General features: G+C 44.5%; 1 protein-coding gene across 10 annotated transcripts in view; it reads right to left on the reverse strand.

The window, feature by feature from the left end:
• Positions 1–26,192, reverse strand: part of Susd1 (sushi domain containing 1) — a 125,668-nt gene that overhangs the window by 81,989 nt on the left and 17,487 nt on the right. For all 10 annotated transcript variants that reach the window (XR_001784175.2, XR_003954993.1, XR_390338.4 and 7 more), the window contains 2 exons: positions 15,980–16,132; positions 15,080–15,259 (listed from right to left, as the gene is read on the reverse strand). Coding sequence is in view for 7 of the 10 variants with exons in the window: in XM_006538143.4 (XP_006538206.1) it covers positions 15,080–15,259; positions 15,980–16,132 (333 nt within the window). In the remaining 3 variants the exon portion in view is untranslated. The remainder of the gene's footprint in view (positions 1–15,079; positions 15,260–15,979; positions 16,133–26,192) is intronic.

Here is a 26,192-nt window from a genome sequence, read left to right on the forward strand (position 1 = left end):
AAATACCTAATAAAAAATGGAAAAAAAAAAAAAAAGGAGAGTTCCTGGATCGGGAGTTGGGGGGTGGGGTGGGGAGGGAAGTATATAAGCAGAGAATGTCACTACAGGATTTCCTGCCGCTGCTTAAACAGGACTGCCTAGAAAATGTTTTCCTGGGGCCAGGCAGGCAGGGTCCCCGAGACCACTCCACTTGTGGTAAGTGAAGGCCAGGATGCACCTCTGATGACAGTGGAATTTGGGGCTGGCTCTGCAGGCACATAGAATCAAATGGTCTCAGGTTATGGGGGCTTACATCAAGATTTCAGGAAAAAAGGCAGGGAGGCCAGACAATCTGTGGCAGAGCTGGACTCCCTACACGGGGCTCCTGAGTGGGCTGTGCATGAAGCTCTGATGGTTATGGCAGACACGTCAGAAATGTGACTGTGCTGGCCCAAGGGTAAGGACACACGTGTTTCGGGCAACAGAGCTGTATGGGCAGAGCTACTCAAGGCCCTTGGAGGCCCGATGCTGTCCCGAGTACTGGACAGAGCTTCAGAGGTTGTTGCTTTCCCTGGTGGGTTTCAGTCTTGCTCTGGTCTAGCCTTTGCTCACTATCATCCAATTCCTCCCTTTGGGATGGGAAGACTTACCCTCAGCCACAGTGTATTGGAAATACATATGTGGGGTTTTGACTTCGCAGCCGAGAGTATGCCTATAGTTCAGAAAAGACTTCAGACTTTTGACCAGTGTTGAAACTGTTAAAACTATCTGGACGCTTGGAATTGGGCTGAATGTATTTTTCATTCTGTGAGGGTCAGCATGGGGGGTCCACTGAGACCAGAAGCAGAATATTATGATTTCAGTGTGACATGTCTCCCACAGGCTCCCGTGTTTGAAGACTTAGTCCCTGGTTGGTGGTGCAGTTTTGGAACGTTGTAGAAACTTGGGGGTCCAAAGTCTTCCTGAGTGACATGGGCAGTAAACCTTGAGGATCACAGACTGGTCCTGATTCCAGCTCAAGCCCTCTGCTTCCTTGCCTCTGCAGATATAGCAAACTACTCCCCCAGACCCTACTGCCTCAAACCAGACTCTCCAGTGGCATGATGGTCTCTACCTCCCAAAACATGACCCAGGAGAAACCACTCTTCCTTAAAGTTGTGACAGGTATTTCGTGATAGCATGATGAAAGGCCACCTCTGTCTCTACCTAGAGATAACTTCTCAGTAGTACCCAACTGGTATAAAACCCAACTGGTTTTGATGTATATCCTCAGCTGGAATTTGGGTGAGGTTTTTTTTGTTTTTGTATTTGTTGTTTTGATTGTTCTCGTGGGGTGATTTGTTTGCTTTCTTTCTCTCTCTCCCTCCCCCCCCACCTCTCTTTCTGAGTGCACATGTGCGTGTTTGTGTGTGTTTACAGTGTCTTGCTGTATTGTCCAGGCTATTCTGGCTGAAGCTCGCAGCAATGGAATATGAATGAAATTCATCACATGAACTCCAACAGGGCTCAAAGATTAAATAATTACTACTCACGGTAACCTTTCATAGTAAGGATTATGCTCCCATCGTGCAGGTAGAGATGTCTCAAGTGGATAACGGACGTCCGAAGTCCTAGAAGTATCTATGGGATGCCCCAGAGCTCACGCAAGAGCTACCCCATCTCTGAAATTGTCTAGTACTTTCCTCTCCACCTGTCCTTAGTCTTCCAGAAGTACTTTCTCCCTCAACCCTAGAAGAACCCTTCTCAAGGACTAATGCTGCATGACTGACAGAGCTGTGAGTCATAAACGTCCCCCCCCCCCACTCTCGTGGTCTAAACATCATGAGAACAATCCAGACTCTGGTAAAAGCTGAGCACTAAGTAAAAGACACAGTGACAGCACACAAAAGCAGCTTCCAATAGAGGGTCAGGAGTCACGTGAACTCTATGGAGATGTCACCTCTTTTTTAGGACCTGAGAGATGACCCAGCCATGTGCAGAACTAGAGAATATTTTAGTCAAATAAAATCGCCCCATGACAACAAGTGCTGACTGGGATGCAGGGGCAGGAAGCATTCAGTGTCAGTCACTGTTGTTGGGAATGTAATGGAGTGCATCCAACAGGGAAATAGGTGCAGAGGTTTCACAAAAAAAGCTAAGACAGAACACCATATGATCCTGCTATCCCACTCCTGGGTATATAAGAAACCTAAGTTAAAATGCTATAGGCATACACACTTGTTTATATTTACTGAGGAGTTATTTATAACGGTCAAGTACGGAGTCAGTGTAAGTGATACTAACACATAGAGAAAAACAGACCCACAGACTCAGTGGAGCATTATCCAGCTTTAAAGAACACTTAAACCATCCAGGATCAAGGGAATGTCTGGAACTGGGGATCATGATGTTAAATAGTGTCAGCCATTTTCAGAAAGTACCTCATGTTTCCTCTCATATGTGCATATATATATATACATACATATATATGTATATATATATATATATATATATATATAATATCATATGCAAAAGCAAGAAGTTTATTTTCCAGCGCATCGGGGTCAATCTTCAATCAGTCCCTTGATGCGAGTGACGAGGTGACCGCAATCTATATTGTTTAAAAGATGCAAAACTAGAAGGGAGAGTATCTGAGAAGAGGCAATGGGTCAGAGAAAGATGGGGAGATTTGAAAGGAGGAGCCCAGGGGTGTGTGAGTACGATCAAGGGTATGTCATATGCCATAAGCTTCAATAATTCAGTAACAATAGCATTCACAGAAATCCCACCACACATAAGCAGCCTCCTTGATTTACACCATCACATTTATCCCCACAGAAAACCATGTAGGGTAGATGGTTTCTTTTAGCATGGTGTTTACCGATATGAACACGGAGTTTCTTAGAGCTTACAATACATTCAAAAGCCACACTGCTAGCAAAAAACAGAGGCACTGCACTTTGTGAGAGCCATTTAAATTTGGTATCTTTAAATACAGGCAACAATGAAGGAGTTCACACTAGGTCCTGAATAGGACAGACCAGACAGAGTAGTTAACCCTTGAGATGAAGCCACATGAAGGCACATTTAGATCAGACCACAAAGACTCTAAGATAACCCTCTCAGCCCAAGCTTGTCTATGAGACATTTCCCAGAGTGAAGAGGGAGCTAGGAGCAGACCTCCTAGCCATACAGACTTCTTCACTGGAGCTGTGTGTCGGTCATCGGTCATCTCCCAGTTGAAAGGGAAACACTCCCTCCCATAGGGAAGGGGGAGGCTGACAAGAAGCTTGGAAAAGTGCAAGACCCAGGAGGCCCTGCCCAGGCTCACATAAATGGGACGTTGTTGTGACAACAGACCTTTTAGTGGAGCAGTCTGCAAGTTAGGCAAGACTCGGTTTTCCTGAGTTGTCACCTAGGCTGGGGTGAGGTTTTCTGAAATGCAGCTGCCTTTGAGTCACCCATGCCTTATATGTAACACCCCTGACTCTGTTCCAAAACACAAAGCAAAACTTCTGGTTCACCAAGCTGGACTTGGCTGGAATCATTTCTTTGATCTGTCATGGGTGCTTTAGGTGGGGTAAACTGGTGTTTGTTATATGTCCCCAAGAAAAGCACAACACAGTAACCCCCTGAAACTTTAGAGCTGATGTATCATGATATGAGAGTCTGGTCTGGGTCTTGCCTGAAACATGTTCCCCTGCCACACATGTCCCCAGAAAGCTTGAGATCATTCTATTAACAATCAATTCAGCAATGGCAATAAAGATACAAATCTATATTAAAACCTTCCATAGCCCTTACCATCGCAAGGAAATAAACATTAAAGCAATTTATATGCAGAGGAAAGGAAGACTTAAAAACACAAATTTGTATGGCATATGCATGGGGTTGATCATTAAAGCTCATGTTTCTCTGACTAATTACATTATTAAGTAACGACGCCTGAACCTGCACCAGAAATACAGTCAACTAATTATGAGCATAGCTGGGAATTTTCCCTTAGTTTCCCATTGTCTACAATTTTATTTGAATAATAAACTTCAAAACAGGTCTCCCCGGTGGGGGGATGTGCTGTGGAAGTTTCAAAGGCCACATTGGTGGTAGAAATCATGTCTTATATTGAGCTGTGATGGTCTTCCTACTCATGAAAATAGTCCAGGAGGCAATCTGTCTGATGAAAGGTACAGGCGACTTTCAGCATCTAATCAAAACCGACTGTGCCACAAGGTCGCCCACATTGGCTACTGTGTATTATAAACGCTGGCACAGTAATAGGAAATGATGCCAGAAACAGCAGAGTAATATAAGGCTTCATCAAAAACTGTTTAGAGATCAATAAATAATAAGCTAAGGAAGCAAAGAAAGTGACCAAGAGTGCCTGTAAAGCATGGCAGGTGTCTTGCCAGTCCCCAAGAGAATGGATAAGAGAGCCATTCCGACGATTCCAGCTCCCTCCCCGGCAAAAAGTGTCATAAAACTAAGTACAAACAAAGCTCTAAAAAAGAGCAGAAACAAGTGTGTACACTAAAAGGAAAAAAAATATTAAGGTTGGTTTTCATTTTTATCCATCAATAAATAGAAACAGCTCTATGACGCTTAGGATCAAATCGAGTTTATAGGTACCTGGAGAGCAGTGGAATGTGGGGTTTGTAAGGGCCCACGTGACCTAGGCAGACTGACCCCAGACTCTAAAGACTGAACCATATAATCCAACACAATCTCTAGGTTCCGTGGGCTGTGCCTATCATCCTATATCTTTAAGCATCCCTCACAGACTGTGTGTCCAAGTGACAAACACCATTGAGGGCATTAACATTGATTGTTACGGTCACGTGTAAGTAACACGGCCCGAGGAAAGAAGCTAAAATCTGTAGCCGACAGCAGAGTTTCACATGCTGCCCAGCACATTCTGAATTCAGCTATGTGTAGTTAGACCCTCCCTGTGGGGCTGTTTGGGCACCTCATTGTGTCTATCATTGAGATGGGGGGGTTGGAATACAATGTCTCAGTACGGGGCGAGTTGGATTTAGAAAATGTTATTGTAATTGTTAGAGGAAAACGGAAGAATTATTCTATGCCACTGTGCTCTCTGTGCACGGGTAGCTTATTAGCTGCTCTAACTAAGCTAATGAGCTCATTAGTACCCAAAAGGCCACATGCCCTTAAGGCCGGAGGGAGACAGAAATTACTTTTTGATGTAGTTTGCAATCTGAAGACTTCTATCAGCTTTTGCCCTGACAAAACAATATATTTTCTCCAGCTCATGTTCATTGAGAGAGCTCGTTTGGGAGAAAAAACAATTCCATTTCACACAATGGCACTTACTGTCAATAACTAGTGTTTAGTTTGGAAACGGCTAGAATTGAAACACTTCAGAAGCTGCGGAGGAGGTGACAGGGCGGGTAAGAGCCTGAGTGAGGAGGACGGGGCTTCTCAGCGGGCTTGTCCGGATCTTCTATCTGTAGAGGTGTTGATCAGCGCCAAGGCTCTCAAACCTCTGGGCTGCGGATGTTTCTCTTCTCAAAGGACAACATTAGAGTCCCTGTTTTAGTGTTCCAGTTGTAAACAGACTCTACAGCTTGACAATGAGTAATTGAAGCAAAGACTGAAGCATTTCACACTTAACCAGGCATGGGGGCGCACGCCTTTAATCCCAGCACTCAGGAGGCAGAGGCAGGAGGATCTCTGTGAGTTCAAGGTCAGCCTGATCTACATAGTGAGTTTCAGGACAGCCAGGGCTACGTGGTTAAAAATACAGTCAGTGGCACATGCAATCAGAAGGCTAAGGCAGGAAAACAGGAACTTTGAAACCATCTATAAATGAGGCCACGTCTGAATTTGAGGCCTGCCTCAGTTTCCATTAAAACTAGGCCCTAAGGCTGGCCAGAGGGTGGTTTAAGAGTCTGGATCTCCAGGACCTATACAAAAGGCCTGGTAAGCTGGTGTGCCCCTCCCCCAGCAATCCAAGCAATCCCTGAGCAGGCCAGCTAACCAGGGTTCTGTGAGAGACCTGTCTCAGTGTGGGAAAACAAGAAAGTCACCTAACATCGACCCTGAGCCTCCATAAATACATTCATACATAAACATATGAACACATATATACCAAGGCAGCACGCACACACACACACACACACACACACACACACACACACACACACACACACGGTGGGTGGAGTGGACAGGGTGGAAATAGAGAAGAGAGAGAGAGAATTGGAGAATGACCCTCTGGTTTGTGAGCAGCATTAATCCAGTAGCAACTGGAAAGCAGGCAGGCCCAGTACTACCATTCTCTCAGCAAAGCTTCACAAGATGTTAAAAGGGTGAAAAAACTATAGCTGAGATACGCCTTACCCCTTCTATACAAGGAAACAAGAAGCTTCCAGCAGGTGGCTGACCCAGAAGTCACAGAGGTCTCTCAGTCTCTAAAGCTCTTGTTTCATACTCTTAGCAGTGAGTCTCATGATCGAAGTCCTAGTTCAACTGGCACAGTCAGGTGCCTCCAAAATAGAGTCAGATCTTAACAGCGTCTACTTAGCAATGATTTTTAAAAATGGTTTTAAAAGGAAGAAAGGCAATATAGCTTACTGAAATGTTTTTTTAATTAGTATACAGTAAGATACTAGAAAATAGATTCCAAATGAACTAAAATTCCCATCATCTGAGCAGAGCCCACGAACACCAAATGTGCTGGATGCCACTCCACCCTCCTGCATCCCTGCTGGGTACCATTAGTCAAGGAGAGCACTCCCCAGGCTAGGTCCAGAGGTGGTCTTAGGATCCTTTCCAAATCCAAGAGCAGTGGTGTAAGCCTGTCATTGCCACTACCCAGGAGCCTGTGCCAAGAGTTCTTGAGGCCAAGGGTTCAAGACCAGACTGGGCAACAGTAGGATCATGAACTCTCAAACAGACCAAGACAATTCTTTCCACAATGGTTGACACTCAGAAGCAGCCACGCCGGGAAGGTAACCTGTCTCCTGTTATGGATTTGTGTTCTGATTTATGCAAGAACGTTTTCAAACTTTTATGAACTTTGTCACGATGAGACTGGGCTCCAGTAAGGGAACTCTTCACTTTGATAGGGATGGGAAAGAGACGGGAGAGGATGGGAGAGACTAATCAGAACACATGTATTCAGAGGCCATGGTTAGGAGTTGGATTTCCTAAATTCTGTGGTCATTTAGATGTTTTAACAGCGAGAATTATACGACTTACACTTTAGAATGTGTTTTGTTTTGCTCCCCCGTCCCCCCTGCCTCCTCCCCACCCCCGAAATGTGGGGAGGGCAGGACAAGCATAGAATGTGTCTTTTGTTTTAAGGCAGGGTCTCACTATATAGCCCAAGGTGGCCTCACCGCCACCTGTCAGGATTACAGGCATATACTACCACACCTCCACATTTTAAAGAAAGAAAGAAAGAAAGAAAGAAAGAAAGAAAGAAAGAAAGAAAGAAAGAAAGAAAGAAAGAAAGAAAGAAAGAAAGAAAGGAAGGAAGGAAGGAAGGAAGGAAGGAAGGAAGGAAGGAAGGAAGGAAGGAAGTGATTGTCCCAAATCCAGTCTTTCACCCCAGTACAAGAAACTGAACCCAGGGCCTCTCTCTCTGTCTATCTCTGTCTCTCTCTGTCTCTCTCTGTCTGTCTCTGACTCTGTCTCTGTCTCTGTCTCTGTCTCTGTCTCTGTCTCTCTCTCTCTCTCTCTCTCTCTCTCACACACACACACACACACACACACACACACACACACACACACGGCAAGCACTAAAGTACATTACATCCTCACTGTCAGACACACTAATGAGGAGAAGCCCCATCCTGAAAGGATAGATGATGATTTGGTCACACAAAGGAGGGAAGAAGACCTGGAAAACAGACCTGGTCTGACATGATTAACCATTTCTCACTGGGCCTTGTAGAGGAGAGCAGACTCTACCTGCACAGACCATCCTTGGTACCACCCCATTCCTGTTCTCCCCCTCCCCAGCTCCCCTCTCCCTACACCTCTCATTGCTTCACACTTATGTAAAGTTTGGGCAGGCAATTCTCTCCATTCCACAGAGTTAATGGAAATGTGTGTCAGGCACTTCGTTGGAAGGGGGACCACAGGAACATCTGCCATTGGAAGCTTTCAGACCTCACTTCCTGTTACCGGTTCAAGTCCAAAGAAATGGATGTCTCCCTATCGGGCTCCACTCCAGGGGATACGGCGACTAGGAGAAGACAAACGCTGTCCATCAACTACTCCTTCTTTGGTAAAGGAATCCCATCCTCAGCCCTCAAAGCCACTGCCTGTCACACAGCTGTCCCCTTCACAAGCACCCTGCTCCGTAGCAGCCAACTTCACAGTTCCAGGGTGCATTTGGTGGGATTCCCAATTCCTGTAGCTTCAGAACACGGCTAAAAATACAGTGTCAGCTGGCACGTAGCCCAGATTCGGGAGCCCAGAGAAGGCTGAAGGGTACATAAGAAAAGTTAATGCCTCAAGGGGAGAAGATGCAGTGAGGAGCTGGCGCCTGGTGGTGACATGGGAGGAGGTAAGATTCTTTAAATAACAATGCCCTGGGGGAATGGGAGAAGCTCTCTCCAAATTATCTTCCTCCGCTCTCAGTCCAGACAAACTGCATCACAGAGTCCTCTACATAAACCCCAGGTTTTATGTATGCAATTTGCTATACTTTTTTCTTTTCACTCGACCCATTGCCATATTTGCTGATGGAGTACATACTGCTAACCTGATACATGCACTCACAGTGTCTCATGGTCAAATTAGAGCACTTAGCACATTCCCCTATCCTTAAACATTAGTTATTCCTTATGAAAGAACCTTCAAATTCCTATTCACTGGTTATTTTAAAAATTATACCCTCCCACCAAAGAAATTTTAAAATGTTGAAAGGATTGCTGTAAACTGTGGACGATAGTTCAGTCAGCAAAGCACTTGGTGTCCCTACAACCTGAGCCTGAGCTTGCTCCCCAGGGCACACTGGTGTGGGTTCGTAATCCCCGTGCTGGAAGACAGAGATGGATGGACATCTGGGGCAAGACAGAGGTGGATGGACATCTGGGGCTCACTGAAAGTCCCAGGTCCCAGAGAGAGATTCTGAATTTAAAAAAAGGAAAAGAGGGGAAAAAAAGTGGATGGCTACTGAGGAATGTTACCTGGGTCTGACATCTGACATGTACAAACACACACGCTCGCGCGCGCGCGCGCGCGCGCACACACACACACACACACACACACACACGCACCAGGCATTACGGTTGCAGACCCGTAATTCTTGTGATTCCAGTGCTGAGGGGGCAGAGAGAGTTAATCCCTGAAGCTGGGTGGCTGGGATGAATCAGTAAGTTTCAGGTAAACGCAAGGGACAATGGAGGGATGGCCCGCACATGCAACAAGTAAGTCGCCAAACACTCTACACACTCCCCACCCCAAGGCCCAGGAGCCCCAGCAGCAAGGGAGACAGAGACAGTGAAAACTGGAGCAGCACACGCTGACTTCTGGGCATGACAGGACCACTGGACCCCAAATTCATGGAGCAGTGGCTGCCTGCACAAGACCCACATAAGATCAAGCCAGCCAACATTCTAGCACTGAGCAGAACGAGGTTCATGGTGCTCCACCCCTGAGGAGCTGTGGACAGCTGATGGCTTCTTGGGGAGGAAGAGTCCGTTTTTCTTTAAGGGTCTGGTCCCCAGAATGTTGACTACTCAGCAGGGAATGGCCCACCCCCACGTCCATGAGCAGCACAAAGGGGTCTGAGAGGCATATGCTTAGAAAGAGGACATGAAATCAGAACGGGGACAGTGGAAAGCCCAATCAACTCTGTTTTTTAGGAAACTCCATTTTGTGTGAGACCAGGGGCTAAACTCTAATTTCAGGAAGAAAACTACAAAATCCATTGGAGCACTGTCCCAAAAGCAGGGTCAAGGTACATATAGATAACTTAAGACATCCTACAGAGAATAGATAACTTAGCCATGCTGTTTGTCAGGTAGTTCTGCCCCCATGTTCAGTTCCTGCAGATTACGCCAGAAATGTGGTTTTTAAAATATGAACTTGCTGACCCATATAGAAATTTCCCAAGCTTGCATGTGACTGGGTAGCAGTCAGGTTAGCAGTATGTACTCCATCAGCAAATATGCCAATGGTCAAGTGAAAAGAAAAAAGTATAGCAAATTGCATATATAATATATATATTGTGTGTGTATGTGTGTGTGTGTGCGCGTGTGTGTGTGTGTGTGTGTGTGTTTGTACATGTCAGATGTTTGTATCAGAATTGGCTCCTCAGTGGTCTTGGGGGTCCACAGGGGCATAAGAATGGGAGGAAGGGAAAGGTCTAGGAGGAGTTAGGAAAAGGAGTGGGGAGGTGAGTGTGGTTAATGCATTGCACAAGGGCCTCAAAGAATACATTAAATACTATATATTTTTTAAAAGAAACAAACATTTTGAAGCAAGAAGACAACCGTGATTGATCCTGTTTCAATGAACAGTGTGGATGGCTTCCCGTGGAACTTCTAGAACACTTCCTAATCCCACAACCGTGCTTTGCTTTCTACTTAAGGAGAGAAACTTTAAGTTGTTTTTTTTTTTTTTTTCTTTTAAAGATCTATTTATTTTATGTATATGAGTACACTGTCCCTGTCTTCACACACACCAGAAGAGGGCATCCGATACCATTACAGACGGTTGTGAGCCACCATGTGGTTTCTGGGAATTGAATTCAGGACCTCTAGAAGAGCAGTCAGTGCTGTTAACCACTGAGTCATCTCTCCAGCCCCCCTCTTTAAGTTGTTTTAATCTTAAGCCTTTTTGTTTGTTTGTTTTGTTTTGTTTTATTTTGAGACAAGGTCTTTCTACACAGCCCTGGCTATCCTGAATCTCTCTATGTAGACCAGGCTGGCCTCAGATTCTCAGAAATCCTCCTTCCTCTGCTGCTGGGTTTAAAGGTATGCACCCCCATGCCCAGTTTAATCTTAAGTTTTTTTTTTAATGCCAAGGCTTTTATTGTGTTTGTCTGTTTGTCGTGTGTGTGTGTGTGTGTGTGTGTGTGCATGTGTGTATTTGTGTTTGTGTGTATGTGTGAACACATGTGTATTTGTGTATGTGTGTCCATGCATGTTTGTATGTGTGTGTGCAAGTGTTTGTGTGTGTTTGTATGTGTGTGTGTTTGTGTGTATGTATGTATATGTGTTTATGTGTGTGTGTTTGTGTGTATGTATGTGTGTGTTTATGTGTGTGTGTGGGGGGGTGTGGGTGTGTGTGATGACCCTGTGGAAGTCAGAGGGCGGCTTACATTTCTGTCAATTTTCTCCTTCCACTATGTGGATCTTGAGTCAAACTCAGGTTGTCTGGCTTGGCAGTAAGCACCTTTACCTCCTGAGCCATTTCACTGGCCTGAGATGAACTCAGACTCATCATATAAGTGAGATCCTACAGTGTTTGGCTTTCTGTGCCTGGCTCATTTCACTTAACAACTTTCTCCAATTCTGTTTATGTCAGTACAAATGGCAGCATTTGCTTCTTTTTATGAGTGTGCAATAGCCCACTGTATATTTGAATACACAACATTCTTTGTTTGTATATTTGCCAATGGACACCAGTATTGAGTAAGTCTTGATTACTTGTTGGGAGTGTGGCTGTATTAGGAATGTGCATACAGGTGTCTCTTTGATTTGCTGATTTCATTTCCTCTCCTCTTGCGTCCAGTAGAGGGACAGCTAGCTTGTGTGGTAATTCCTGTTTCCATTTTGGAGGAACCTCCTTGGTGCTTCCTACAGTGGCTGCACTAATTGACATCCTGTCAGGAATTCCCCATTGTCCTCGCCCTCCCCACATTTGGGCTGAGATGGCAGGACTGTAGAGATGGATTTGCATGTCCCTCATGATTAGTCGTAGTGAACTTTCCCCCCATACAGCTGCAAGTACTCTTTCGAGAAACATTTACTCAGATCATTTCCCCATTCTTTTAAAAAATATCTACTGTACTATTATTTTTAATTATGTATATGGGTGTGTGTCTGTACAAGTACTCATGAGGAACAGTAATGTGGGGTCCTCCGGAGACAGAGCGGCAGGCTATAGTGAGCCACTTGATGTTGGTACTGGGACCTGGATTTGGGTCCTCTGTAAGAGCAGTTCATGTACTTAAGTGCTGAGCCATCTTCCCAGCTCCAATTTACCTGTTCGTTTTCTTTCTTTCTTTCTTTTAATACCCATCAGAATGGGTAAAATAAAACTCTCAAGGGACAGCAGATGCTGGTGAGGATGTGGAGCAAGGGGAACACTCCTCCACTGCTAGTGGGAGTGCAAACTTGTACAACCACTGTGGGAATCAATTCAGCAGTTTCTCAAAACATTGGGAATAATTCTACCTCAAGACTCAGCTATACCACTGTTGAGCATTTATTGAAAAGATGCTCCACCATCTCACAAGGACACATGTTCCACTATGTTCATAGCAGCTTTATCCATAATTGCTAGAAACTGGAATCAACCCAGATGTCCCTCAACTGAAGAATGGATACAGAAAATGTAGTTCAGTTACACAATGGAATAACTACTCAGCTATTAAAAACAAGGACATCATAAATTTTGCAGGCAAATGGATGGAACTAGAAAATATCATCCTGAGTGAGGTAACCCAGACCCCAAAGGACATGGCATGGTATATGCTCACTAATATGTGGATATTAGCTGTAAAGTACAGGGTACCCATGCTATAATCCTCAGACCCAAAGAAGCCAAATAACAAAGAAGGCCCAAGGGAGGATGGCTGAATCTTTCTTAGAAGGGGAAATCAAATAGATATCAGAGTTGGAGGGAGGGAACTGATCCATTAAAAGATAATCTAATAACTAAAATATATCCTTATAGCTTTCTGTTTGTTTGTTTTTCAAGACTAGGATTAAAGGCATGTGGCACCATTACCCAGCCCCTTAACTCTGAGGATGATAAAAATATATCTAAACATGTTTTAAAGCCCCAGTAAGTCAAAACAGCATCAAGATTAACTTAGCCATGCAATAAATTCAACAAAAATGAATACTTTCCTTTTTCATCATTACTATATTAGAAACTTTTCTTATTGTGAAATAACACCCAACAAAGGCAACCTCAAGGAGCTGGAGAGGTGGCTCAGCCAGTAAGAGCACTGACTGTTCTTCCAGAGGCCCTGAGTTCAATTCCCAGCAACCACATGGTGGCTCACAACCGTCTGTAATGGGATCTGATGCCCTCTTCTGGTGTATCTGAAGACAGCTACAGTGTACTCATATACATAAAATAAATAAATCTTTTAAAAAAAAGCAACTTAAAGAAAGAGAGAGTTGATTTTGTCTCATGGTGTGAAGGGATACAGTCCACCCCAGTAGAAGGCATGGCAGCGGGAGGTGTGGGTGTGGCTGTGGTGGGGGTGTGGCTGTGGCTGTGGCTGGGGGGGGGGGTAGCTGGTTACACTGTATCCACAGCCAGGAGGGAAGGAGCAGTTAATGTTTGTATGAGTGATCTCCTTTAACCTAAGAGACCAGCCTACAGAACGATGCCCCTCAGAGTTAAGGCGAGTCACTTACGTCAGTGACCCTAACCTAGGACAATCCTTCACAGACGCAATCAGAATCTTATCTCCTTAATGATCCTAGATCCTTTCAATTGATCATCGATATTAGCTATGATGGTTACTTTTAAATATATATCAAAAGTCTCTTCAACCTAAAAAGTGTATAAGATAAAGATTAGCCAGGATAGTTACCCAGAGAGATGATTCTTAAAAATCAGAGTTTTATAAATACTTCAAGGGCTGGATATGCCCAAAGTGTCATATCCAGATGGTTTTCCAAACGAAATCTCCCAAATCTTTAAAAATCCTACAGAGCAAGGAAAAAAAATGCTTTGATATTTTTAAATTCAGAATGTCATTGATACTAAATATAACAAAAATGGCATTCCTTCGGTTATCAGTGAAGAATTCTAAATAGTATTTAGCAAATACTATCCTGATTAAAATAATAAGAAGCCAAAGCCTCGAAAATAATTCATCCTAATGACACTAATCACTATCAGGAAATGTGTTAGTGAAACTTATATTACTGATTAAAGGAAAAAGCAGAGTCACCTTAATGTCAAAATATATGAAGTCACCTTACATGCTTAGAAGGCATAACAAAAAAATAATTAGTGTCTGATTTAAAAAGCAAAAGTGAACATGGACGAACACGTCCTTAAGATTATTGGGAAACCCGGGAACTGTTGAACTGGAAATCACTAGAGATGAGAAAGTAAAAAGTACAAAAGTAATCACAATAGTAAAAAACAAAGCAAACAGCAGAGCAACTGAAAACCCAGCCTCGGACTGGCATCTCTGGCTTCTAATTCCACAACTGCCCCTGACTGTGACCTGGACGCCTGGAAGAGGGCAGCCTTCTCACCCGAGTGTCTCACACAGGAATCGTCTAAGGACTAAGAGAGTCAGTTTCAGGGAACTTGCTTAGAATGTATGTGGCACATAGTGTTACATACAGCACATAAATAGGTCGGTATCCACACATCAAAGGGCTGAGATCACAGCCAATGGTATGGCTTTGCGGGTAAAGGTGGCTTGCTGCCAAGTCTGATGACCTCAACTGGATCCCAGGACTCACATGAGGGAAGGAAAAAACTGACTCCATGAGGTTGTCTTCTGACCGCTACATAGACAAACGCGCGTGTGCGCGCGCGCGCGCACACACACACACACACACTTGTACACATGCATGCATATACACATAAATAAATAAAGGTGAATTTGCATTTTTTTAAAAAGCTGAATTCATGTTGAAACATCAGAATCATTTCCATACAAGTCAGAAGTAAGATTAAAAAACATTTCTATGTTAATTGCTTAGGTTTTCACTCTGCAAACACTAGCCAAGATCCTGTAATAGAAAAATTTTATAAATGCAGAACAAAAGTAGGGTCATTGTTTGCAGACACTAAGATACAGACCCTGAAAAATACTAGAGACACAAACCCCGCCAGGAACAAATACCGGTGTATCGGCTTTACTGAATGCATTTATTCCCAAAGGGAAACTGAAAAGCAACCTAGGGACACTGTAAGCAGAAAGCTGAGGCTTTTAAAAACCCACCTTGGCAATGTAACTTGGGAGGTTCCCACACACCCAGGGCTGTGCATCGTGAAATTCTGTCTCCTGAGACGCTGAGAAACCCTTCCTTGCAGCTATAATGGGCCTGGCCGCCCAGTGTGGAGCTGTAGCTTCCCACGACGTAGCCCTCAGGAACTTCAGGAGGGATGCCACAGTCTATTTCTGAAAACAAAACCGTGTCAACTTCTTTACTTTACAAATGCAAGTTTTCAGAATCCACCATCTCTCTGCACCCATACCCCATGCCTCACACCCCAGACCCTGTGTTAGATTCATTTCCACGATGTTTCTGAGCACATTTCCAATGGTTGTCTTTATCATGCTCCGGGCGCTCCATACACAACAGCATCTACACAGAATCGGCTCTGACTCATTCTCACTAAAGAGATGCCTTGTCCAATGAAGTACAAATCTGACTGCAAACTACCTTATATTCGATGCACTTTCTTAATTTCCAAAGTCACTTTGGAGATACTGGGTTCTTACCAGATCTGACAGGCAACAGTTAGTACCAAAATATCTAGTCCCTCATGTTTAGCGCTATCCCATCCCTCCACACACAGAGAGAGTTTCTTTGTGTAGCCCTGGCTGTCCTAGAACTCGATCTGTAGACCAGGCTGTCCTCAAACTCACAGAGATCAGCCTGCCCTCTGCTTCCTAAGTGCTGGGATTAAAGGAATGTTTCACCACTACTGGGCTTGTTTAACTTTTTAAAAACCACGACTCTTTCTATCTTGATTGGGTCATTTATTTTATTTCATAAAGATATGTGAAGGTAATGCATACTCATACCTCCAATACAGACCTATAAACATCAGAACATGAGGAGATGACACCTACCAAATCTCACCTTCAGGTACTGCTTCCCCGGCAGACACCTACCTGTGCACGATGTGGCATCCGTGCGTGGGTGGAAAGGCTCAGGCCCGTTCTTTGCCACATACCCTTCCATGCAGTAGCATGCAAAGCTCCCAGGAGTATTGACACACCGCCCTCCATGTCTGCACAGGCCAGAATCTTCACACTCATCGATGTCTTCAGACCCATCCCAAAATGTAAAACGAAGGGAGAAGAACAGAGAAAGGGACATTGTGGCAGCCCGGTTTCATGCTGCCCATCAAACCAAATAAATGCACGCACTTGCTTGTGATTGCACTATACTTTTATTTTGCTTCTTGTAGGTTTTCCATATAAATTCTTCATACCAAAACCACTGAAAGCATAGGATATGTTCAATAAATACTTGCCAGTGTGTTCTGAGATAAACAAACAAACAAAGATTCCTAATTCCCAACAAATTGGGACTAAAAAAACAAACAAAAAATCAAACAAGCAATGTTAGGGGGCTTGGGATATAGCCGGTGGTAGAATGCCTGCCCAGCACAAATGAGGTCGTTGTTTCAATGCCCAGCGCATACACACACATGCACACACAAGCACACAAACACATACAGAGAGAGAGAGAGAGAGAGAAATAAGTGAATTAATAGCTCAAACATAGTGCTACACACTTTTAAATTCAGGAGACAGAGACAGGTGGATCTGTATGCATTATGCATTTGAGGCCAACCTGGTCTATATAATGAGTTCCCGGCCAGCCCAGGCTATACATAGTAAGATCCTGTCTCAAAATTTATAAACAAACAAACAAACAAATGTTTACAAAATGGTGAAACACTTGCCTGGCATGCACCAGGCCCTGAATTTGACCACCAAAGCTGCTACTACTACTACTACTACTACTACTACTACTACTACTACTACTAAATCAAATAAAAGTTCTAAACTGAAGTTCCAGGTATAAAAAAAAATGTTACAGAAGACTTTACAAAAAAAAAAAAATCTATCAGCAGACAAGCTGGCTTTCCAGCCCATGAGCAGAGGACAGTATGGTGGTGCAGGAGTCGGAGTAATAAGGAAAAGCTCACTGAGCCTCCCCTCTCTTTCCTGCATTTTATTTTCCAGGGTTGAAATGTAGTTCAATTCTTGGCATTAAAAGAAGAGGGGAAGCTGGGTGTGGTGGCACACGCCTTTAATCCCAGCATTTAGGAGGCAGAGGCAGGCGAATTTCTGAGTTCGAGGCCAGCCTGGTCTACAGAGTGAGTTCCAGGACAGCCAGAGCTACACAGAAAAACTCTGTCTCGAAAAAACAAAAAACAACAACAACAACAACAACAACAACAAAAAAAAAAACAAAAGAAAAACAAAACAAATAAAAGAAGAGGGGAGAGTGGAGCTGGAGACACAGCTCAGACTTCATAAGCACCGTGTCACTCTTCTTGAGATGTTAAGCTGCGTTCCCAGCACCCACACGGGGCCACTCCCAACTGCCTAAAGTTCCAGGGAATTCAGCACCCTCTTCTGGACTCCAGAGGTATCGGAACACAGGTGGCATATGTTCACACAGATACATACACATATACATAAGTAACACATAATTAAATTAAGTCCTAAGAATTGCTTGGATGGACAGAACAGAGCAGAGGGAGTGCAGAGCCTGCTGACCTGGTCTAGAAGAAGCTGGCAGCTTCCTCTTGCATTTAGGCTGTTGTGCTTACAGAGGCCTCAAGAAAAAGCCCTCCCAAGGTGACCTTCCATGTGGAGGGAGGGAGAAGCCGCTTGGAGAACTGAAGCCACTTGTCAGGATGGAGTTCCTAATACTTGAACAGCTGCTTTCTGTTGAGGATTGATTTTAATGCTTTGTCTTAATTTGGCTCCCCAAATCACACTAATATGCATGAGGGCCCCTGCCCCCGATTGTTTTTTGACTGATAAGTAAAGAGTCAATGGCCAATGGCTGGGCAGGGTGAAAGAGGCAGGACTTTTAAGATTCCTGGGCAAGAAGAGCAGAGGAGAGAAGGAACAGAAGTGCCATGAAGGGGAAACAGAGAGATCAGACTTGAAGGCCTGCCGACATGTAAGAATCCAGAAAAGTGGTCCCAGGGACCACTTCCTCAATTGGGTCTGGGGTAGCAGAGATAAAATATAGATTTAGCAAATATTAATTAAAGAATAGCAGAGGGAGTATGTGTTAGCTGCAGGGAAATTTGGAAGTGCCCAGCCATTGAGCTAGAAAGGCATATTAAAAATCTCTCTCTCTCTCTCTCTCTCTCTCTTTCTCTCTCTCTCTCTCTCTCTCTCTCTCTCTCTCTCTCTCTCCCATTGGTCTCTCCCTCCCTCTCTGTTCTGTCTGTCTGTCTCTCTCTGTCTGCCTGTCTGTCTCTGTCTCTCTCTATCTCTGTCTCTCTGTCTCTCTGTGTCTCTGTTTTCATTCACTAGTCTAGAGAGCTCTGGTAGGAGGTTAGAAGTGAGATCCCCCCAGAGAGTGAGGACTAACAATTCACTGTTACACTCTTTTGCCTGTCACCTAGATCACAGTTCAGTGTATCACACAGTTTTTCAGTCCATAGGCGATATAAAAAGAATTATATGGTCAAACCAGAAGTTGTGGGAAACACCAAATTGTTCAGTGCGTAGGTGTGTATGTGCACACACAGACAAGTTAATGCATGCATGTTCATGTGTGTGAATGTAGGCATGCACATGCCATGGAACGCATGTGGGCTGGAGAACAACTTCAGATATCCGTGTGTGCCTTCCACCTCCTCTGAGGCAGGGTCTCTCTGTTGTTCTCTGTGGCACACACCAGGCAAACCGGCTCGTGTGTCCACATCTGTCTCCAGCTCCCATCTCTCCAGAAGAGAGCCAGAATTGCAGCTACCATGTGTTACCACATGTGGCTTTACATAGATTCTGGGGGTCCAGCCTCCAGTCTTCATTTACGTAGGAAACCTTTTCCTTGGCCCAGAAGTCGCTCTTTTAAGCCACTAAGCTTGAGGGAGATCTCTGGGTGGCAGCAATAAATAATCCAAATACCCCAAACACTTGAAGAGCTCAAACAAGTGCAATTAAGAAAATAATACATCAAATTTAAATGGGAGATTTCTAGGAAAACAATGAAATCTTGTAAATTAAAAACAAAATATGAATGCCCAGAATAAAAACTCAAAGGGGCATTAAACAATAGAGAGGCCACGGCTGAAAATCGGGTTTGCAAATCCCAACCTGAGGAGCCCTCCCAAGACACAGTGAAAAAACTGGCGTGAGACAGAAACCAGGAAGCCAAAAGCAAAATCTTACAGAGACAGACAAAAAAGAGCCAGCACGTGTTGAAGAGAAAGGGAAGATAATGAAGGAGAGGCTATGCAAGGGTTCATCTCAAAGTGAGGGAACCATCAGCCACAGCTCGTCCATGCAAATCCAAGCACAGCTCTAAGGTCACAGGCATGAAACGAAAGTCATTCTCATAGGGACAGCACAGCACACGGGCTGAGAGAGGAAACCTACACCTGGCCATCAGGGCTCCAGAGGGGCTGAGCACACCCTTCCTGCTGGGTCTCTCTGAGCTCCGGGCCCCACTCGTAGTCTCTCTATGCCTTGGATACAGGGCACCTGCTGCAACCCTGTTAAGACAATGATGTAGCTGGCAGAAAGGACAATCTCTGACATAATTAACAGAACTATTTCAAAACCCCAGCATAATAAAAGGCTAGGTACCATGCCCACATTCAAAAGCAGTCTCCAGAAGCAAACTACAGAGACACAAGTGGGTTTCCCGTTGTTTTCTCAGTGGGAAGTGGCGAGACAACAGACTTTGGTGAGGAGATGGAAGATCTTCAAAAATCAGAATTCTATGAATATAATACCACTGCTGTATTGTATAGTTTAAGTAGGTAGGCACTTTCAAGGACACTTAGTGAAAGAGCTAGTTTTAAAAGAGAAAGAACAAGCCAGGTGTGATGGTTCATACTTACAGTCCTAGCACTTGGAAGGCTAAGGCTGGTAGCTTACCACCAGTTCATGACCAGCCAGGGATACTCGGTGAGTTTCAAAACACCCTTGGCTATAGATTCATACCCAGCCTGGGTGAGAGAGGGGAGGATGGAGGGAAGGAAAGGCAGGCAGGCAGACAGACAGGCAGGCAGGCAGGCAGGCAGGCAGGCAGACAGGCAGGCAGAAAGGAAGGCAGGCAGGCAGATCTGCATATACAGGACTCAGGATGTATCATCAGAAACAAACACAAATATGTATTATGTAAGGGGTAGCTGTTAAAAGAAAAAGAAAACAAAACATGAAGGCCATCTGAAATCCATAAATAAGAGAATAAGAAACTTCTGGAGAAAAGAAAGAGAAACCTGTGAGCAACCACTCAACCTGACCCAGGACTTCCTGTCGGGAACACAGGGCTTCCTAGGAACTGAGTAGCATTTAGAGTTCTGAGAAAGGAACAAAACAGCACGCTCTGGCTAAGCAGCGAAACGACAGTTGAGAATACAAACGGTTTCAGGAATTGTGCCACTGACATTTCTCTTCCAAAAAAAGAAGAGCTGAGAAAATACTCTAGGCGGCGAATCAGCGCAGAAGAAACGGTGTCAGGAAGGGAAGGGCTGGGGGTCACTCAGAGGCAGAGCATGCACTCAGCAGGCAGGAGGCCTGGGTTCACTTCCCAGCACTGCCAAAAGTGAGGGAAATTAAAGACACCACAAAGAATGAGGAGGTCTAGAACCAGTCAGTGACCACAGAACTAGGAGCGCTTGCTACGAGGAGATTCATAAAATATAAATAATATAAAATAATATAATATAATGTGATCCCAATCTAGATCAATTTATTTCATATTTTTAAAAGTTGTGGGTTTTTTCTTTTCTTTTCTTTTCTTTTCTTTTACATTTTATGTGAGTGTTTGTCTGCATGTGTGTATGTGCACCGTGAGTGTGGCTGGGGTCTGAAGAAGCCAGAGAGGGCACCAGATCCCCTGGGACTAGAGTTACAGAGGGTTCTGAGCCTCTGTGTGGGTGCTGGGAATCGAACTCAGGTCCTCTGCAAGAGCAACCAGCTCTCCTAACCAATGAACCATCTCTCCATTCCTGATGACAAATTTTAAGATGATGTTATCCCTGGAGACATCTGCATTTTGACTCATTCTAGCTTGGCAAGGTTTCTTTGCCAGTTAGGAATCTGCCCTTGGTCTTCTTTTCCTCACTTCTGTCAACTTAATGAGAAAATCTGATCTTTTACCTAAGCATGGACACAGCCATCCCACCTGCTCTGCAGACAGCTTTAAAAAGATCGGGTGAGAAGAAACACAGAGCTTCTCACCGGATTTCCAAACATGGGTAAGTAGCCGGGGTATGGAAAAGACATGGGACTTCTGGATGCTGAGTAACTCTGCAGGAGTTACAGAGCCTTTATTAGCTAGCTTTGTGTACAGTCACTCAATAACCTAATAGCCATAATTGTCATAATTATGCTAATAACAATAATTGCTGTGTGTCATCTTCCACATATCAAGCGCTGTCCTAAACACTTCATTATTTATTAAATACTATACTCATCTTATTTAATTTCTACAATAGCCCATTTTGAGGTAACTAAAGCTGACAAAATGGTTAAGCACTTGGTCCAGACAGCAATAGCAATGCCAGAATTTGAAGCCAAGTACCTGCCTGAAAGTCCATATTCATAACCAGTCAGGACTATCATCTGATTGTGTATCCTGCAGTCAAGAGTCCCCTATCTTAAGAAACTGAAGAGGTAACTAATGGCTTTCATCTTTGATGTCACCTATCACGTACAACTGATATTAATGTGGTATTGACTTCCGTAAGATTTATTTTTATTTATATGTATGTGTGTCTCTGTGTGTGTGCCACATGAATGCAGGTGCCCTTGAAAGCCAGAAGACGATGTTGGATCCCCCGGTGCTAGAGTTACCACAGTTGTGAGCCATCGAATATGGGTATTGGGACCTGAATTCAAGTGCTCTCATCTCCTGAGCCATCTTTCTAGTCCCAAGATTTTGATTTTTAATTACCTGCTGCTTATAATGCTCAGAAACTATTTTATTTCTAGTCTGTACTGGAATCTCGGGTGACTGACCCATACCAAGCTTATTAGAATGCCTTCCTCCCATGGGAAAGATTCTATGTCACCCAAAACTTTGCATTTAATGGTATACTATGTTTTTGTCGATAATTTGTACTGCACTTGAACATTGTAGCTGAACATCAGAGCAAATATATGACATTTTAATGATGATAAAATAATGTAAAATTTACCATTTTAATCATTTTTGAGAGTGCAGTTAGTTAATCCTAGGAATATTCACAGGGTTGTGCCACAGTCCCTGGTAGTCATTTTTAGGGTTCCTTTCATCTTCTAAAGTTCTATGTCCATCAGACTTTTTTTTAAAAAAGATTTATTTATTTATTTATTTATTTTATGCATATGAGTACACTGTAGCTGTACAGATGGTTGTGAGCTTTCATGTGGTTGCTGGGAATTGAATTTAGAACCTCTGCTTGCTCTGGTCGGCCCCACTTGCTCAGTCCCTGCTCACTCCGGCATAAAGATTTATTTATTATTATAAATAAGTACACTGTAGCTGTCTTCAGACACAACAGAGGAGGAGGACGTCAGATCTCATTACAGGTGGTTGTGAGCCACTATGTGGTTGCTGGGACTTGAATTCAGAACCATCGAAGAGCAGTCAGTGCTCTTACCCACTGAGCCATCTCGCTAGCCCTGTCCATGTTCCTCTCGTCTCCCTTGCAAACACCTTTCTATTCCCTGACTCTATAAATCTGACAACTTCATGCCTCAGTGGAATCCACAACAACAGCATCTGGGAGGGAGGAGGGGGCATGGGAGAGGTGAGAAAGCAAGCTAGGCCTGACCCTAGACCATTGCTCATGCTAAGCATGTGCCCTACCATGCCCCCCAATCCGTGTTAAAGCCGAGCAATGCTCTCTGGCATGCACTGTCCTTCTATTTCATCTGTGGACGAACAGATGAATTTCATCAGTGATGCTCTGTGGCTACCATGAGTGATGCTGCTGTGAACAAGCAAATACAAAAGTATCTTTTTAAGATGCCATTTTCAACTGTTTCGGGAGCAAATGTCCAGAAGTTGAACCGCAGAACCATGTAGTCATTTTCTTTTTAATATTTGAGGAACTATCACACTTATTCTTTTCACAGTGAATCTACTCTTTTGCAATCCCATTTGGAAAAGTTCCTGGGGGAAACCCCTCAGGCAGAAGCAAGCCAAGTGGGTGGTTCCCCACAGAGGGCAGGCAGTCTTCCTGAGATTGCACATTTGAGCCGAAGGCCAGGGCAGGCTCAGGCACCAGAGAGCAAGAACAGAGAAGCTTGGGAATAGAGGCTTTCTTCGAAAGAGGCTCCTGCCCTAGGGAGAGGCTAAGAAACCTAACCTGGACTGGGAAGTGGGTAAGAACCAATATCTAGACATGAAGGTGTGAGGCAGACTTGAGGAACACTGGCTTTGGGAGCAGAGCTCCTGAGCGGCAGAGCTCCCTTGTTCTCCTTTCCCAGCCAGGGCCGAGGGGCTTCCATTTCTCCTGAAGCAAAAGCACAATGGTCTATTGATGCAGGAACTTCCTGTGACAAGGTTGCTGTTGCCAGTCAGGATTGTATGCAAGACTTGGAGACTTGAAAAGCACAGGGAAGTCACCCTGAAGTTTTCAACAGACCCCAGGAGACCCATGCTTGCTCAGAAGCCCCTGGGTAGGGAAATGACAGTCCCTGGTCTTACTCCACCTGGGTCTCAGCTCTCTCCACTTACTCTCAGATCACCCTCTCCTTGCTATTGCTGAAAATCTTGCCTCGTGCCAGTTCCCGTTGCTAGGTTTCAAACCCCAGGCCAAATGGCTGAGGTGCCTATACCACACAGCAAAGCAAACCTGGCCTCCAGGTTCTCATCTCATCCTTTAGTCCCTACCTGTTACAGGGACCTCCTGGTGGCATACCCTGCCCTCTACCCTGAACTCTCCAGCCCAGGAGACTGGGTGCTCTTCCCTACATAATCCAACCCGTTTGACTGCCATTATAACTTTGGGTCACATGGTTGCTGTACCTGGCTCTGTTGGTCTCTCCTCTTCCTTTCCCTCACCCTCTCCCAACATGGCATAGCTCAGTATGGTCATGGCCACTCAGGACCATCCCTGTCTCTGCCTCTGGCTATGTTTTCCCTTTTATCTACAATAAACCTTCTCTTCTCTTCCACCATACCTAAGAGCAGTCATGCCCCTTCCTTCCTTCTCTCTCTCTCTCTCTCTCTCTCTCTCTCTCTCTCTCTTCCTTCCTTTCTTTCTTTTTCATTCATCCATCTGTGGCTTGCAAGAGTCACTGAAGGGACATCTCTGGACATTACACATTTTCTGGTTCTTCAGAATTGACGGGAATCAGCCCGCACTACACTGTAGCTTAGTCCTCCGTCATGGAGGTCTATCTGTTACCAGCTCTTGAGGCTGATTTAAACTTGGCCAATTATAACCGATTCCTCGGAAGAAGATGTCTTAGAGTGCAGAGGTCAGGCTTTGAGGACTGAGGTTCCAAGCAAGCACTGGTGCCCCCAGACTTGAACCACACCCCAACTAGCATGCACTCTTGTCTCTCTGGCAACTGATTCCGAAGGGTTGAGCTTCTCAGCACCAGCAAGGAAAAAAACCCCCCCGTTGGGTAACCACTAGCTACCTCGAAATGAGAAGTCAGGCAACGACTGCCTTGCGGTATAGGCTTCCCTGAGGCGTTGTGGCTGCTGGCAATAGCAGGTGACTCTGTGGACACGATAAAGGCACTGGATTAAACATTTCACAGGGAGGGACACTGACAAACATGAAATCTCTCAATCTCTCTCTCTTTCTCTCTCTCTCTCAAAGGAAAGTCACTAAATAATTGCAAGAAATAGAATAAATCCAGCAGGGCCTGCTTGGGATTATGTTCCAGGCAAGGTGGCTCTTGTTTGGCTGACATCTATTTGACCCTGGAAGAAAGTATTTTCTTCTCTCCCTTCCTGCTCTTTGGCTCTCCCCTCCCACTCCTTACTCTCCACCTTTCTAACCTCTGCCTGTTTGGTGCTTGTACTAGGTAAAAGATCTACTACCCAGCTACAGCACCACCTCCACTCTTCCTTCCTATCTTTTGGGTGTTTTGGGTTGTTATTTTGTTTTGTTTTGCTTGTATTTTTCTTTTTGAGACAGGGACTCACTGTATAGAGTACCTCTGCCTGTCTTTGAACTTGATATATATATATCTGCCTGGCCGTGAACTTGCTGTGTAGCTCTGGCTGGCCTGGACACAGAGATCCACCTGCCACTACCTCTCACGTTCTGAGGCTAAAGGCCCGAGCAACCACACCTCACCATTCTTTTACAAGTTGAATGCATGCCTCAGAACAATACTGAGCCACCCTCCGCATCCATGTGACCTTTCTCTAACATGTGACAATGGAATTGTCTGTCTGTCACCTCTGTTACCTCCTACTGGCACGGCCTCAGCAGAGAAGAAAAACATGAGAAAAGTATCTGAATGAGCTAGATAATAGATCATTACCATACATAGTTTTTAGAATTAGCATCTCACCAAGCACCATGGCACTAGCCTTTAATCCCAGCACTGTCTCCACATGGAGACAGAAGCAGGCAGATCTCTGAATTTGAGGACAGCCTAGTTTACAGAGTGAGATCCAGGACAGTTAGGGCTACACAGAGAAACCCTGTCTCAAAAAAAAAAAACAAACAAACAAACAAACAAATCAAAAGTTTTCTTTCTTATTAATGTGCCTAATTTAATATGGCAACATCAGTTTTAAAACCACATAGCCAGTAACTTGCTGCAAAGACAATAGACACTGGAAACAATGTGTTCTCTGAGAGAATACACTCACTCCTGCTAGGAACAAGCTGAATGTATGAATGTATCCTTCCAGGAATTTCTTCTTGCCCAGGTCAGCCAGAATGGCAGAGGTCAGAAGCTGCGGTTCCAAGCCATAGAAAAAGTAAACACTCTGCTTTCTTCCCTGAAAACCTTGAAATACCACAAAGCTTTCAAGCCGCCACAGAGTCTCTGCCAAGCCTCTCAGAACCAGGAGTTTCTGGCCTCTCCCCTTTGAGACTGTTCAGGGATCTGAGAGAGCCGAAGAGCTGTATTATCAGGACATGCTACCTAGAAACAGCCCACCTATAGTCACTGAACATCAGGAGGGCTTAGCCCATGGCTTCCATTCAACCAGCAC

This window comes from Mus musculus, chromosome 4 (assembly GCF_000001635.26).
Source record: "Mus musculus strain C57BL/6J chromosome 4, GRCm38.p6 C57BL/6J".
NCBI classification, from domain to species: Eukaryota; Metazoa; Chordata; class Mammalia; order Rodentia; family Muridae; genus Mus; species Mus musculus.